The 12,367-nt window shown below is 44.3% G+C and overlaps 3 protein-coding genes across 3 annotated transcripts; 1 reads left to right on the forward strand and 2 right to left on the reverse strand.

Moving 5' to 3' along the window:
- On the reverse strand, positions 1 to 2,792 carry LOC128713975 (RNA polymerase II-associated protein 3). The gene is made up of 6 exons (XM_053808850.1): positions 2,655 to 2,792; positions 2,436 to 2,535; positions 996 to 2,359; positions 437 to 592; positions 167 to 362; positions 1 to 83 (listed from the first exon to the last, which is right to left on the reverse strand). The coding sequence occupies exons 1-6, from the start codon at positions 2,790 to 2,792 to the stop codon at positions 1 to 3; spliced, it is 2,037 nt and encodes a 678-aa protein (XP_053664825.1).
- Positions 2,793 to 4,085: 1,293 nt separating this feature from the next.
- Positions 4,086 to 5,943, forward strand: LOC128713116 (N-acetylgalactosamine kinase-like). The gene is made up of 7 exons (XM_053807979.1): positions 4,086 to 4,222; positions 4,311 to 4,478; positions 4,556 to 4,763; positions 4,828 to 5,093; positions 5,161 to 5,417; positions 5,473 to 5,665; positions 5,739 to 5,943. The coding sequence occupies exons 1-7, from the start codon at positions 4,086 to 4,088 to the stop codon at positions 5,941 to 5,943; spliced, it is 1,434 nt and encodes a 477-aa protein (XP_053663954.1).
- A 730-nt stretch (positions 5,944 to 6,673) lies between these two features.
- On the reverse strand, positions 6,674 to 8,534 carry LOC128712189 (N-acetylgalactosamine kinase-like). The gene is made up of 7 exons (XM_053807084.1): positions 8,398 to 8,534; positions 8,139 to 8,306; positions 7,854 to 8,061; positions 7,524 to 7,789; positions 7,200 to 7,456; positions 6,952 to 7,144; positions 6,674 to 6,878 (listed from the first exon to the last, which is right to left on the reverse strand). The coding sequence occupies exons 1-7, from the start codon at positions 8,532 to 8,534 to the stop codon at positions 6,674 to 6,676; spliced, it is 1,434 nt and encodes a 477-aa protein (XP_053663059.1).
- Positions 8,535 to 12,367: the final 3,833 nt, after the last annotated feature.

Genomic DNA, 12,367 nt, shown 5'->3' on the forward strand with positions numbered 1-12,367 from the left:
TTATAGAAGTTTGCTCCGAATGGATTCTATGTCGTCCTTCTTTACACTGCTAGTTTCCATATATTTGAGCAGCTGTTCCGTAGCTGTAAAACGCGAAAGAGACAGATTGCATAGTAAATAAATGGCAGAGATTGTCAACATTCAGCGCAACGCTTCGACCCCATACCTTCGCGATCCTTTCCGTCCATCATTAGTGACAGTATGCCGATCGATTCGTTTTGCACGATTTCTTTTAAAACGGTCGTTACCTCGACCCGGTCGGGAATGAACCGTTTCTGCAGGATGTGTAACAGCTCACTTAACATTTCATTCGACAGGCCGGCGCCGAGCAAATTTCGCCACGATGGTGTGCTGCTAAGCGTCTGCAAGGGGAGGGAAAAGGAAAGCTGTGTTGATTCTCAGTGCCTTAATATCAAAAGTGTCAAAATATTCTTACCTTTAAGTACTGATATCTCAAATCCTCGTCCAATCCACTCCAGGTGGTGTAAAATTGAGCACTTGTCTTTGGAACGCCAGGAACAGTGGTGGGTGGCCGCATCGAGGGGGTCACAACGGGAACGGTAGCCGGTTTGGGATGCCTTTCGTTTGAATCCTTAAAAAATAAAGAAGCAATTTAGAGCTACAAGTGTTTCCCCTTAACTAGTTTTGGGCCGTCGGTAGCACATGTGAGTCGCTGTCTTTTTGAAGTGAGCTTCTATTTGTTTTTGGTACCTCTGCTCTCCGCAGTAGCCAGATAAAAAAAGAATATAAGTTGCAAAAATATTCCCCATTAAATAACAACCAATACAACATTTCCGGAGTACAGAATACTTTAGAATAGAATAATGTACGTAATATTCTTTATCATTCTCTCTCTTTTTCATCTCCTTAATTCCCTGTTACCCTGTCTGATTTTCGTCCATGAGTGGAGTGAAATAGGTGTTTAAGCGGGTTAATTTGTACACGTTTTTTTTTAAAAAAGGGCTATTCACCACGATACTACTTTCAATACGAACCTGACTTCCTTTTTCCATTTTCTTTTGGTTTGTTTGCACTGGTTCCACCTTTTTCGCGGATTTATCCTTTTGCTCTTGTGTGGCGCTGCTGCTGCTGCTACTGCTGCTGTTGGTTGCCGCTTTCTTCGGGACCGTTCCTGTCGCTGACGTTGCTTTGTTGATTGCCGGCGCGAAGGGTTTCTTTTGTTCGGTTGGCGTAGTAGGCGGTGAGAAGAGATTGCGAAGCTTTTTCGAATGCGCCGGGAACAGATGTTCCAGATTGGTTGGCTCTTCCGGTTCTATTAATCGTTCGCCCGTATTGTTGTTAAACATTTTATCGATCGCTGCATCCGGAATCGGTTTACACTTGGACGGGGGTGGAAGATTTTTGTTGTCGATTACAATCGGACAGGGTGTAAGGTCTTTGATGGCTACACGGGTAAGTGGTTTTTTCGATCGAAGATGCGGTGGCTTTTGGATAAACTTAATCAGCTTAGCATTTTTCTTGATTTCACTCCAAACGAACGCTTGCTTGGCGGGCTGTTCATTTTTGACCAGTCGCTCCAATCTCAAAAGATCTTTTTCCGCTGTCCCTTTCTGCTTTTCGTCCTTGACCAACTCGATAAACTTGCGACAGTCTTCGACCGCACTCTGGTAAGCACCGCGAAGTTCCCGAACCTGCATTCGGCGATAGTAGGGCCGGAAATAGGTTTCATCCAGCTGTATTGCCTTATTGCAATCGGCCAAACATTTGTCATAATCTTTCAGATTCCAATAGCACAGACTGCGGTTGGTGTAATAGATGGCTTCCTCGGCAAACAGAGAAATCGCTTTCGTGTAGCTACGTTCGGCCTTTTCAAAGTCTTTCCGTGCGAGATGTTTGTTGCCAAGCTCCTTATATTTGTCGGCTTCCTGCTTCACCAGTGCAAGTGTTGGATCCATTTCCGCTGACGTAGCGCTGTTTTTGCCGGGTGAAGATGCCGCTGACTTTTGGGAAGCCTCTAGGCGTTTCTCTATTCGGGCCAAATCTCGCTTTGCCGTGTTCAATTCATTCTCATCCTGCGAAAGGCGCAATATTTCGCGACATTCGGTGGCAGCTTTTTCGTTCTCGCCCAAACGTTCGAACGCTTGCATCCGGCGGTAGTAAGCTTTTATGTACTTGGGATCCTTTGCGATTGCTGTGCTACAGTCCGCAAGGCAATCGTCGAAAAGGTCCAAGTTCATGTAACACAACGCACGGTTGCTGTAGTACGCTGCATTATCGCCGTACGTTTCAATGGCCTGGCTGTACAGTTCTATTGCTTCCTGGAAGTTTCCCAGCTTGCACTGCTTATTGCCTCTCTCCTTGAGCATCTCGGCATCGGCCAACATTTTTTTGTTCACAGCTGTACAAGGTAAATGTTTATTTGCGGATTAATAGTAGTTTTGTAGGTTAAACTACTTCAAACGCTGTTAACTTACTTTCACCCTCTGCTTGATCCTGCTTTTCGACATTCGCTTTGTCTTCGGAGAATTTGCTCATTGCTCTCACATCACTTCGCACGGGCGGTAATGTTTTATTCTGTAAAAAAAAAAAACAAATCGGTACTCATCACGATTTTACAAAATGGGCAGTTTTGCAATTCCCTTATGGCTTTGTCTCAACATTTAGCCAACACTTCTGTATCTCTTTCAACTAACCTCACTATTATCCGCTGGTGGAGCTTTGGCAGTATTTGTAGTTTTCATGCGTTCTTCCCACTCGTACAGCTCTTTGATCGATTTCTGTAGCTGTTCACACTTGTTTCGCACATGCAGCTGGGATTCTATGGCGTCCATTTCCAGGTATTTCACCAAATTCGTTTTCTATGCCTGGATTGTGATTGAAGCGATTTTTTGCTTTTGCAACCTTTTGTTTATTGAGCAACCAAACACAGTAGAATCTCAGCAGTCCGAACTGTCAAACTTCGGTAGCGCTGGTCGAAATCTTTGGCTGGTTTCGTGCTGGTATAAAAAGGATGTGACAGGTCGAAGAAAAGTATGCCAGCGTGTATATTTGAATTAGCGGTTGAAAAGTTAGAGTTAAAAATTTTATTTTCAAATGCACCTCCTTTTTTATGAGGTTTGTATGAAACAAGTGCACTTTAAATCGATTGTGGTCCTTGATTTCATTGAAAGCAATGATATATTCGTTTAAGACAGTTTCATAGAATGTTGTAATCGCTTTTTCAAGCACCCACAAAGTTACATCTGGTTGGTGGTCGTGAGCAAAATGATGTTTAGCCCCGATTTGGATTGATTATAGGTCATAAGCTGCTCTTAAAAGCATTCATTGGTTGGCCTATGAAATTGGGTCTGTGTTTTTTTCACCAATCATCATATGATAAGCAGCGTGGAGTATTTTAATCTTTTAGTAAGATTCAAGGGGAACATCAATAAAATTTACACAAAAAACACTCTTGTTGTCTTGTTATTTGGTGTATGAAATTCGTATGTTGATTTGTATTTCTACTCTTCCAGGGGAAAAGAATACGAAAATCATCACAATTTTGGCTTCCATCGCCAACGCAAAGTGTATAGAAATTTGCCACAGATAGCACTCGTGCAAAACTGCTTCTGAGTGTGATAATGCTGATAAACTTTATCACACACAATCGTCGACCTAACCTTTCTGCAAACAATATGCTTCAGCGGATCCTAATAGAATCGTTTGATTGCCCAATACACGTACACACTGCCACATAGGTTTACGCACAGCTGAGCATTCCAGTTGATAACGCTTTCATAAATACGTGTCAGTTCAGTTGGTTTCGGTTGCTCCAGCGCAGTCGTACGCAGTCGGTGGCAGCTGCCAGAACTCCCCGGGCAAAGAAGCGTCACACGGTGGTGGGATAACAAGTGAAACAGCTGACTACATAAAGTCAGACCTAGTGAACCGTTTCCGCCGACGCAGCTTGCATTGACCGGCCGGTACTTTACGCAAAAAAACCCGTTTGCACTTGTCGCGTACGGTTGCAAGTGCGAGCATTGTTTGTTTACATTGCGACACGTTCGATCGGGAGTCCGTGAGTCGGGGAGTGAAGTCGTTTCATTCGTGGCGAGCTCATTTGGTGGTTCGTGCTCCCGCTCACGATGACGAGCGATCGGGGCGACCTCTGTGTGCAAGTACTCGAAGCTGTACCCAATTGCGGGCGGGTGTCTCGACTGTCGGAATGTTTTTCAAATGAGTTTGCACGTGCTCCGAGCTTCATTGTGCGGTGCAGTGGAAGGTAGTGAGGATCTTCTCTTCTGATGGATCATGTCTTGCCTGTCTGCTTAACTTGGACTGGTATTCTGTTTCGGGATCTATTTTCTCAGAGTGAACATTATTGGCGAGCATGTCGACTACTGTGGATATCCCGTATTTCCGATGGCCATCGAACAGACGATCCTGCTGGCAGTGGCCCCTTCGGACGACAATCTTCTGCACATCAAGAATGCCGATAGCAACTTCAAGCCGTACAAGTGCAACGTTCTCACGTTTAGGTAACTGAAAGGTTCAAGTGTACAATGTTTTGTTAGTAACAATCACTTTTATTACTTATTACTTGACTTCTTCCCAGCATTGATGTGCCCAGTGTTGGTGGACCGAACTGGTATCAGTACGTGTTGTGCGGCGTGAAAGGAATACTGGAAAACGACACCATACAGCATGACGCCCCTCGAGGCATGATGATCATGCTTTCCGGCAACATTCCTCCGGCTTCTGGACTTTCCAGCTCGAGTGCCATCGTCAGTGCCACAGTCCTCGGAACAGCGTACATGCATCATGTGAGTGTTTTACCACACAACCAAACCAATCCCGAGCTTCAGCGTTAACCCTGTTCCATTTCAGGCCACGCTGAACAAACAAACTCTTGCCACCATTTCGGCCGAGTGCGAAAAGTTCATCGGTACTCAGGGCGGCGGTATGGATCAGGCCATTGCCTACCTAGCACAGGAGGGATGCGCTCAGCTGATTGAATGGAATCCGCTCCGAGCCACTCCGATTCAACTGCCAGCACATGGAGTGTTCGTCATTGCCAACAGCTTGTCCGAAGCGAACAAAGCGGCCACTTCCGATTTTAACCAGCGCGTTGTGGAGTGTAGACTTGCGAGCAGGTAGGTTGCAATGTGTCCATCCCGTACGGAACACCCTCTAACACGATGTGGGTCCCTAATTGTGCAGACTGCTGGCGAAACAGATGAAACTGAACTGGCGCGATCTGAGCCGTTTCGCCGATCTGCAGAAGGCGCTTGGATATTCTCTGGAGCAGATGGAAGCTCTTGTGCATGCCAATCTGGTGCTGAATGTGTACACTAGGACGGACTTGCTAAAGCTGCTGGAAGTCACCGAAGAGGACTTTTCCAACAATCTGCTCACGCCAAACACACGTCATTCGCAGACATTCAAGCTCAGGCAGCGAGCGTTGCATGTTTTGCAAGGTAAGCCTTCGTTTGTGGCGTTTATAGTTCGCTAATGCTTTCTTCCCGCTCGCAGAGTCACTTCGGGTGCAACAGTTTATAGAAACTGCCAGATCGAATCCAGACGATTGCATTGCGCGCATGAAATCGCTCATGAAGCAGTCGCATGAATCTTTGCGCACGTTTTACGAGTGCTCGCACGAAAACTTGGATCGGATCGTTGAAATTTCGGATCAACTAGGCATAGGAACACGTCTTACTGGAGCAGGGTAAGTATTGGCAAGGGGTTAAAAGAATTCGAGGGCTGTAATACACTTACACGCGACTTTCTTTTACTCGTAGATGGGGCGGATGTGTTGTGGCCCTGTGTGACGGTGAGGAGGAAAGCAAACGCTTTGTCGAGACGCTGAAAACGGAGTTCTACGCCAACATTCCAAAAGCACAAACGTGCGATATTGGTACGCTGTGCTTTGCCACCAGCCCCCAAAGAGGAGCCGAAATTTACGCGATCAATAAGCAAAACAACATTCTGAACCCATCGAATTAAGCCATAGACGCCGTTCACATGAATAATTATCATTTATTTTAAGACTGCCTTGTTATATGAATTTCAATAAAACAATAATAAACATCATTTGTGGCCGTTGTAACAATAAGACTGTTTGAAGTATTGTCTGTGGGTTAGATAAATTTATGGAAAAAATTATCGCAAATATATTTTTCATCAGAATTAATACGGTTTTAAAGATTATCATTCTTATAAAGATTAACAAACAACAATTAATGTCATGCGTAAGTGAACACTTGAACAGCATGATATATTACATATTTGGTTAAAATTATGTGATTAAATAAAGCTAAAAATGCCAATGCTTTATGTTTAGGTTTTATTTGCAATTTACTATAATCTAATTACAATGTGTTTAACCTATAACTGACCAAAACTCCAAAAACACTGTTGCAATTTAGCTTTTTTGTAAGCTGTATTATCATATAATTCATATTACTTATTATTCTTAATAGTTTCCATTGCAGTTAATCGGCTAAAGCACAACACAAGCTCATGTTTGAAGGCACTAGAGATAAACTATCGTAGTATGTAGTGGAATAAAGCTAAAATGGCTGGCTATGTTTTTTGTGGCCAAGGTATATAGAAGAAACATTGGCGAAAACACTTGCCATGGCATAATTGAACATGGCAACTAAACTAAGAAAGAATCTATCCACTGATTATTGAAAGAACAGTTACAAGTAAGCTCATAAGTGGAATCTACAGTTTAAGCCGATGGGTTCAGAATATTGTTTTGCTTATCGATCGCGTAAATTTCGGCTCCTCTTTGGGGGCTGGTGCCAAAGCACAGCGTACCAATATCGCACGTTTGTGCTTTAGGAATGTTGGCGTAGAACTCCGTTTTCAGCGTCTCGACAAAGCGTTTGCTTTCCTCCTCACCGTCACACAGGGCCACAACACATCCGCCCCATCTACGAGTAAAAGAGAGTCGCGTATAAGTGTATTACAGCCCTCGAATTCTTTCAACCCCTTGCCAATACTTACCCTGCTCCAGTAAGACGCGTTCCTACGCCTAGTTGATCCGAAATTTCAACGATCCGATCCAAGTTTTCGTGCGAGCACTCGTAAAGCGTGCGCAAAGATTCATGCGACTGCTTCATGAGCGATTTCATGCGCGCAATGCAATCGTCTGGATTCGATCTGGCAGTTTCTATAAACTGTTGCACCCGAAGTGACTCTGCGAGCGGGAAGAAAGCATTAGCGAACTATAAACGCCACAAACGAAGGCTTACCTTGCAAAACATGCAACGCTCGCTGCCTGAGCTTGAATGTCTGCGAATGACGTGTGTTTGGCGTGAGCAGATTGTTGGAAAAGTCCTCTTCGGTGACTTCCAGCAGCTTTAGCAAGTCCGTCCTAGTGTACACATTCAGCACCAGATTGGCATGCACAAGAGCTTCCATCTGCTCCAGAGAATATCCAAGCGCCTTCTGCAGATCGGCGAAACGGCTCAGATCGCGCCAGTTCAGTTTCATCTGTTTCGCCAACAGTCTGCACAATTAGGGACCCACATCGTGTTAGAGGGTGTTCCGTACGGGATGGACACATTGCAACCTACCTGCTCGCGAGTCTACACTCCACAACGCGCTGGTTAAAATCGGAAGTGGCCGCTTTGTTCGCTTCGGACAAGCTGTTGGCAATGACGAACACTCCATGTGCTGGCAGTTGAATCGGAGTGGCTCGGAGCGGATTCCATTCAATCAGCTGAGCGCATCCCTCCTGTGCTAGGTAGGCAATGGCCTGATCCATACCGCCGCCCTGAGTACCGATGAACTTTTCGCACTCGGCCGAAATGGTGGCAAGAGTTTGTTTGTTCAGCGTGGCCTGAAATGGGAGACGGTTAACGCTGAAGCTCGGGATTGGTTTGGTTGTGTGGTAAAACACTCACATGATGCATGTACGCTGTTCCGAGGACTGTGGCACTGACGATGGCACTCGAGCTGGAAAGTCCAGAAGCCGGAGGAATGTTGCCGGAAAGCATGATCATCATGCCTCGAGGGGCGTCGTGCTGTATGGTGTTGTTTTCCAGTATTCCTTTCACGCCGCACAACACGTACTGATACCAGTTCGGTCCACCAACACTGGGCACATCAATGCTGGGAAGAAGTCAAGTAAAAAGTAATAAAGGGGATTGTTACTAACAAAACATTGTACACTTGAACCTTTCAGTTACCTAAAAGTGAGAACATTGCACTTGTACGGCTTGAAGTTGCTATCGGCATTCTTGATGTGCAGAAGATTGTCGTCCGAAGGGGCCACTGCCAGCAGGATCGTCTGTTCGATGGCCATCGGAAATACGGGATATCCGCAGTAGTCGACATGCTCGCCAATAATGTTCACTCTGAGAAAATAGATCCCGAAACAGAAGACCAGTCCAAGTTAAACAGACAGGCAAGACATGATCCATCAGAAGATCAGAACATCGCCACTACCTTCCACTGCACCGCACAATGAAGCTCGGAGCACGTGCAAACTCATTTGAAAAACATTCCGACAGTCGAGACACCCGCCCGCAATTGGGAACAGTTTCGAGTACTTGCACACAGAGGTCGCCCCGATCGCTCGTCATCGTGAGCGGGAGCACGAACCACCGAATGAGCTCGCCACGAATGAAACGACTTCACTCCCCGACTCACGGACTCCCGATCGAACGTGTCGCAATGTAAACAAACAATGCTCGCACTTGCAACCGTACGCGACAAGTGCAAACGGGTTTTTGCGTAAAGTACCGGCCGGTCAATGCAAGCTGCGTCGGCGGAAACGGTTCACTAGGTCTCACTTTATGTGGTCAGCTGTTTCACTTGTTATCCCACCACCGTGTGACGCTTGTTTGCCCGGGGAGTTCTGGCTGCTGCCACCGACTGCGTACGACTGCGCTGGACCGAAGCCAACTGAACTGACACGTATTTATGAGAGCGTTATCATCTGGAATGCCCAGCTGTGCGTAGACCCGTGTGGCAGTGTGTGAGTGCAGGACGCAATCAAATGGTAGAATTGGGGTCTTAACTCAAGCGTGACCAAAGCGAGAAGATAGCCCGCGGATTGTTTTCACTAGCTACAATCAAAACTGCACCAAGATGTGCATACGACGATCATAATGATCAATTTGCTTTTAAAAAACATATTCTTTAGGGGGTTTAAAGATGTTAGTCGCTGACACACTTTTGATAACTTCTTCAAGCAACTAATAGACTTTTTCAAACATCAGGTATCAACGAACATCTATCAGTATCATGCTATTCAGGTAAGTGGAGTACATTGCATTTTGGTTTATGTATGCATTGAGTACATGCAGATCGTACCTCGATTCATATCAATTAAATCCAAATTCAAGAGAGTCTGGACGTCGAAGAGACCATTGCACATGAATAATTAAGAGCAACATATTTATTAATTAATTTCGTTCCATATCTTAATGTGAAAGGAGCAGCTCATTCTCATTCGAAGAACTACGCAACCGTTCAAGCTTCTAACAATTGATTGCCAGTCTGTGATCTTAAGTACCTTTACTAACTACCTATTCAGGGACACTAGTACAGAATCGCGAATTGATCTCAAGCTGAGAGGATACTCTGTATCCGTGTATAATTGATCATTAGGAAATGACTGTAAAGGAGATCGTAACACGAGAGATTCATCACTTAACAAAATCGACAGTGATCGGAATGGTGATCATGATAATTAATTAAGTTTTAAACTTGTAGAACTTATAGAACATGGCATAGGATATGGGAATATGAATCTGGACATCCAGTCGCACACAGTTTGGAAGTACCAAGATGCATCACCGTTTGTAATCCGGAAGAAGATCTCATGAGGTATAGGACAATAAATACCACCTTTAGCATTGTACTCAAAATTGAAGTTGACCAACATATTATTCAACGCTAAACAGTGGTAATCTGCACGATTATACTCGTAGGTAAAAATCACCCAATGGTCAGAACATCGCCAAACCAGAACCGAACAATTATACGGCCGGAAACAGCAGATTGTTTGACGATGGGTAGACTTAACCGGACGATCGACGGATGCCCATACCGCCACCCCCAGTCACCGGTGTTTTATCAATGTTGTGCCAATTATCGGTTGAAACGAGCGAGGAATAGCTACTAATTCGACCTAACCGACCTTTCGAAACGATTAGCCATCGATGGACACTGTTGCCGGGATGCGCGGGAGCCTTCGTTCGCCATGAAGCTGCCAAGCACGGCACGAGAATGAAGATGCCATAATTTCTTACTGTTCCCACCGATGTAGCTTCCAGCAACTTGTTCGTATTACAGGTTTTTGCCCACCAGAATCTTCCCAGCAAATGTTGGCATGTTTTGTTTATGGTACCGTCGCCAATTGCACCAGCCGGGTGGCTGTTATTCCTCCTCACCACCACCTTGAACAAACGCTAGCAATAAAGTCTGGGTGGTCGAAACGATTCGGTGGCTAAATTTGTACGCATAACAATCGGAATTGATCGGGATGATGGTACGATTGATGCTAACCGGGCAAAGATTGAAAGGCCCGAACCGAGGGAGGGCTTGTAAACGTCGCGAATATGAAAGCGATAGTCACGTTGTTTAGCGCACCATGCGAAGCAGTGTGTTTGGGTAGCTTTCCTGAAGGAAAAGATTGATAATTAGTTATAACGATGTCCGCATCGTTAAATATTTCAAACATGAAATTAAACAAAATTAATTGCATTTCTTAAAGTGGCGGCCGTTATTAAGTAGACAAACATAAAAGATGGGAAAGGTTCGAAGTTAGATCGTTTTAGGCGAAACAAAAGCACCAGCCAACAGCAGCATCGGTAGCGGCAGAAACTTCTGCTAGAAAAGTTTATCAAAAAACAATGCATATGACGATGGGAGACGTATGGAATATTTGATTGTTTTTTTTCTTCTTTCTATTTTTCGGTTTTGTTTCATTGTTCCAGCCCGGCAGCACGGAGCGAAGGATTTGCGCTATAAAATCCTGGCTTCCTGGCACTATACCCACGCGCTAACGATGCCATTCCAAACATCGCACCCGACGGAACGGTATTGTTTTGTTCACAATGATAGAGGCGAGTGGCAGAAAATGGCAGCAGGCCACCGGATTTTGAGGGGGGTTTTGTGTGGGGACTACAGCATATACACACGGGGGTCCCATATGCACCCACACCAGAATGTGGTCGTTGATGGGGGGTTTTTGTGTGTGTTGTTTAGCTCCCGGTATTACTAGACTTCCTTGCTGGCACTCGCATAGCTTCGGAAACCAATATCGAAATACTTTCGCTGCGAAAAGAATACCGCTGGAAGATGATTTACTGTCGAGGAGGGATTTTTTTTCACCTGTCCTAGGCAATCGGTGGGCACAATGTCCACGTGTTGGGAAGTTGGGCGAGGGTTGGAGCAATACACGTATAAGACAGTAGGAACGCATAAGAAGTTTTCCGACTGATAAAACAATGCTGTACTAATGGAGTTGTATGTGTGGTGTTGAATTTATATTTCATTCTTGCATTGGTAGGCAAGCAATCTATTACAATTTTATTGAAAAATTCTCTTTAATGTTGATGAACAATATGCTATTCCCTAACGCTATTGATCATACAAGTTGATTAACGTTGATTTTGATTTTAATAATCATGGATTATCAATAATGATAATGATCAACGATGAATAGTGATCAAATATGTATATATGCAGGCTATTATGATTAAAGATGTTCTTGGTAATACGGCATGATGGAGATACGTGCTAATTGTTGTAAATTTGCAAGGAAAGCACTGTTGATTTCTGAATTAATTTCTGAAAATGAAGAGAAGATGATAAGCCTTTGGTACCTTTAAATAACCAACGGATATTCATGATTGGATTTCTTACGATTATGCTATGAGGAAAAAACAAAATGGAGGCTTCTCGAGTATGTTATTACCTGCAAGGTGGCCTGCTTAATGAAAAGAGTCATTTATATAAATCTAAAATGCGGAATCATTCAAATCAGTAAGTGATTCTTGGCGATCATGTGGCGAATCATGCCTCTTAGAGGCCTAAAGCGGAATGATAGTCAGGCCGGTGGGGACGCGAAAGATTTTAAAGGATTTATGAGTCTTCTAAATATGGATTCAGATTCATTCGTTCAGTTCCAAGATTCATTCTGATACAGGAATCTAACTCTAACTCACCTTGCACTAGTGTCATCTATTCTGAATTTTTGGACCATTTCTGAGTAACATCTTTATTCTTCTTTAATCGGCACAACAACCTCAAGAGATCTAGACGTGTCATTTCTGGCATTTGACTTTATTTATTTAGGTGGATAGTCAGTCCTGTGTACGGTCACGACGACATCTACGGTACGACAACGTTAGTAACAATGCTAAAATTGGGAAATTCGACCTAATCGTCCAATCTGATTACGAAC

The sequence above is a fragment of the Anopheles marshallii genome, chromosome 3, assembly GCF_943734725.1.
Source record: "Anopheles marshallii chromosome 3, idAnoMarsDA_429_01, whole genome shotgun sequence".
Classification (NCBI taxonomy): Eukaryota; Metazoa; Arthropoda; class Insecta; order Diptera; family Culicidae; genus Anopheles; species Anopheles marshallii.

What these genes read in the sequence shown, in the direction of transcription:
- LOC128713975 (XM_053808850.1), bottom strand. Translation starts at nt 2,792, where the DNA reads ATGGACGCCATAGAATCCCAGCTGCATGTGCGAAACAAGTGTGAACAG. An exon ending in GGATCAAGCAGAGGGTGAAA is followed by an intron (nt 2,360 to 2,435) that starts GTAAGTTAACAG and finishes TACCTTGTACAG; the next exon opens with CTGTGAACAAAAAAATGTTG. An exon ending in TGAGATATCAGTACTTAAAG is followed by an intron (nt 363 to 436) that starts GTAAGAATATTT and finishes CTCCCCTTGCAG; the next exon opens with ACGCTTAGCAGCACACCATC.
- LOC128713116 (XM_053807979.1), top strand. Translation starts at nt 4,086, where the DNA reads ATGACGAGCGATCGGGGCGACCTCTGTGTGCAAGTACTCGAAGCTGTA. An exon ending in GAGTGTAGACTTGCGAGCAG is followed by an intron (nt 5,094 to 5,160) that starts GTAGGTTGCAAT and finishes CTAATTGTGCAG; the next exon opens with ACTGCTGGCGAAACAGATGA. An exon ending in AGCGTTGCATGTTTTGCAAG is followed by an intron (nt 5,418 to 5,472) that starts GTAAGCCTTCGT and finishes TCCCGCTCGCAG; the next exon opens with AGTCACTTCGGGTGCAACAG.
- LOC128712189 (XM_053807084.1), bottom strand. Translation starts at nt 8,534, where the DNA reads ATGACGAGCGATCGGGGCGACCTCTGTGTGCAAGTACTCGAAACTGTT. An exon ending in GAACAGCGTACATGCATCAT is followed by an intron (nt 7,790 to 7,853) that starts GTGAGTGTTTTA and finishes CTCCCATTTCAG; the next exon opens with GCCACGCTGAACAAACAAAC. An exon ending in ACGCGTCTTACTGGAGCAGG is followed by an intron (nt 6,879 to 6,951) that starts GTAAGTATTGGC and finishes TTTTACTCGTAG; the next exon opens with ATGGGGCGGATGTGTTGTGG.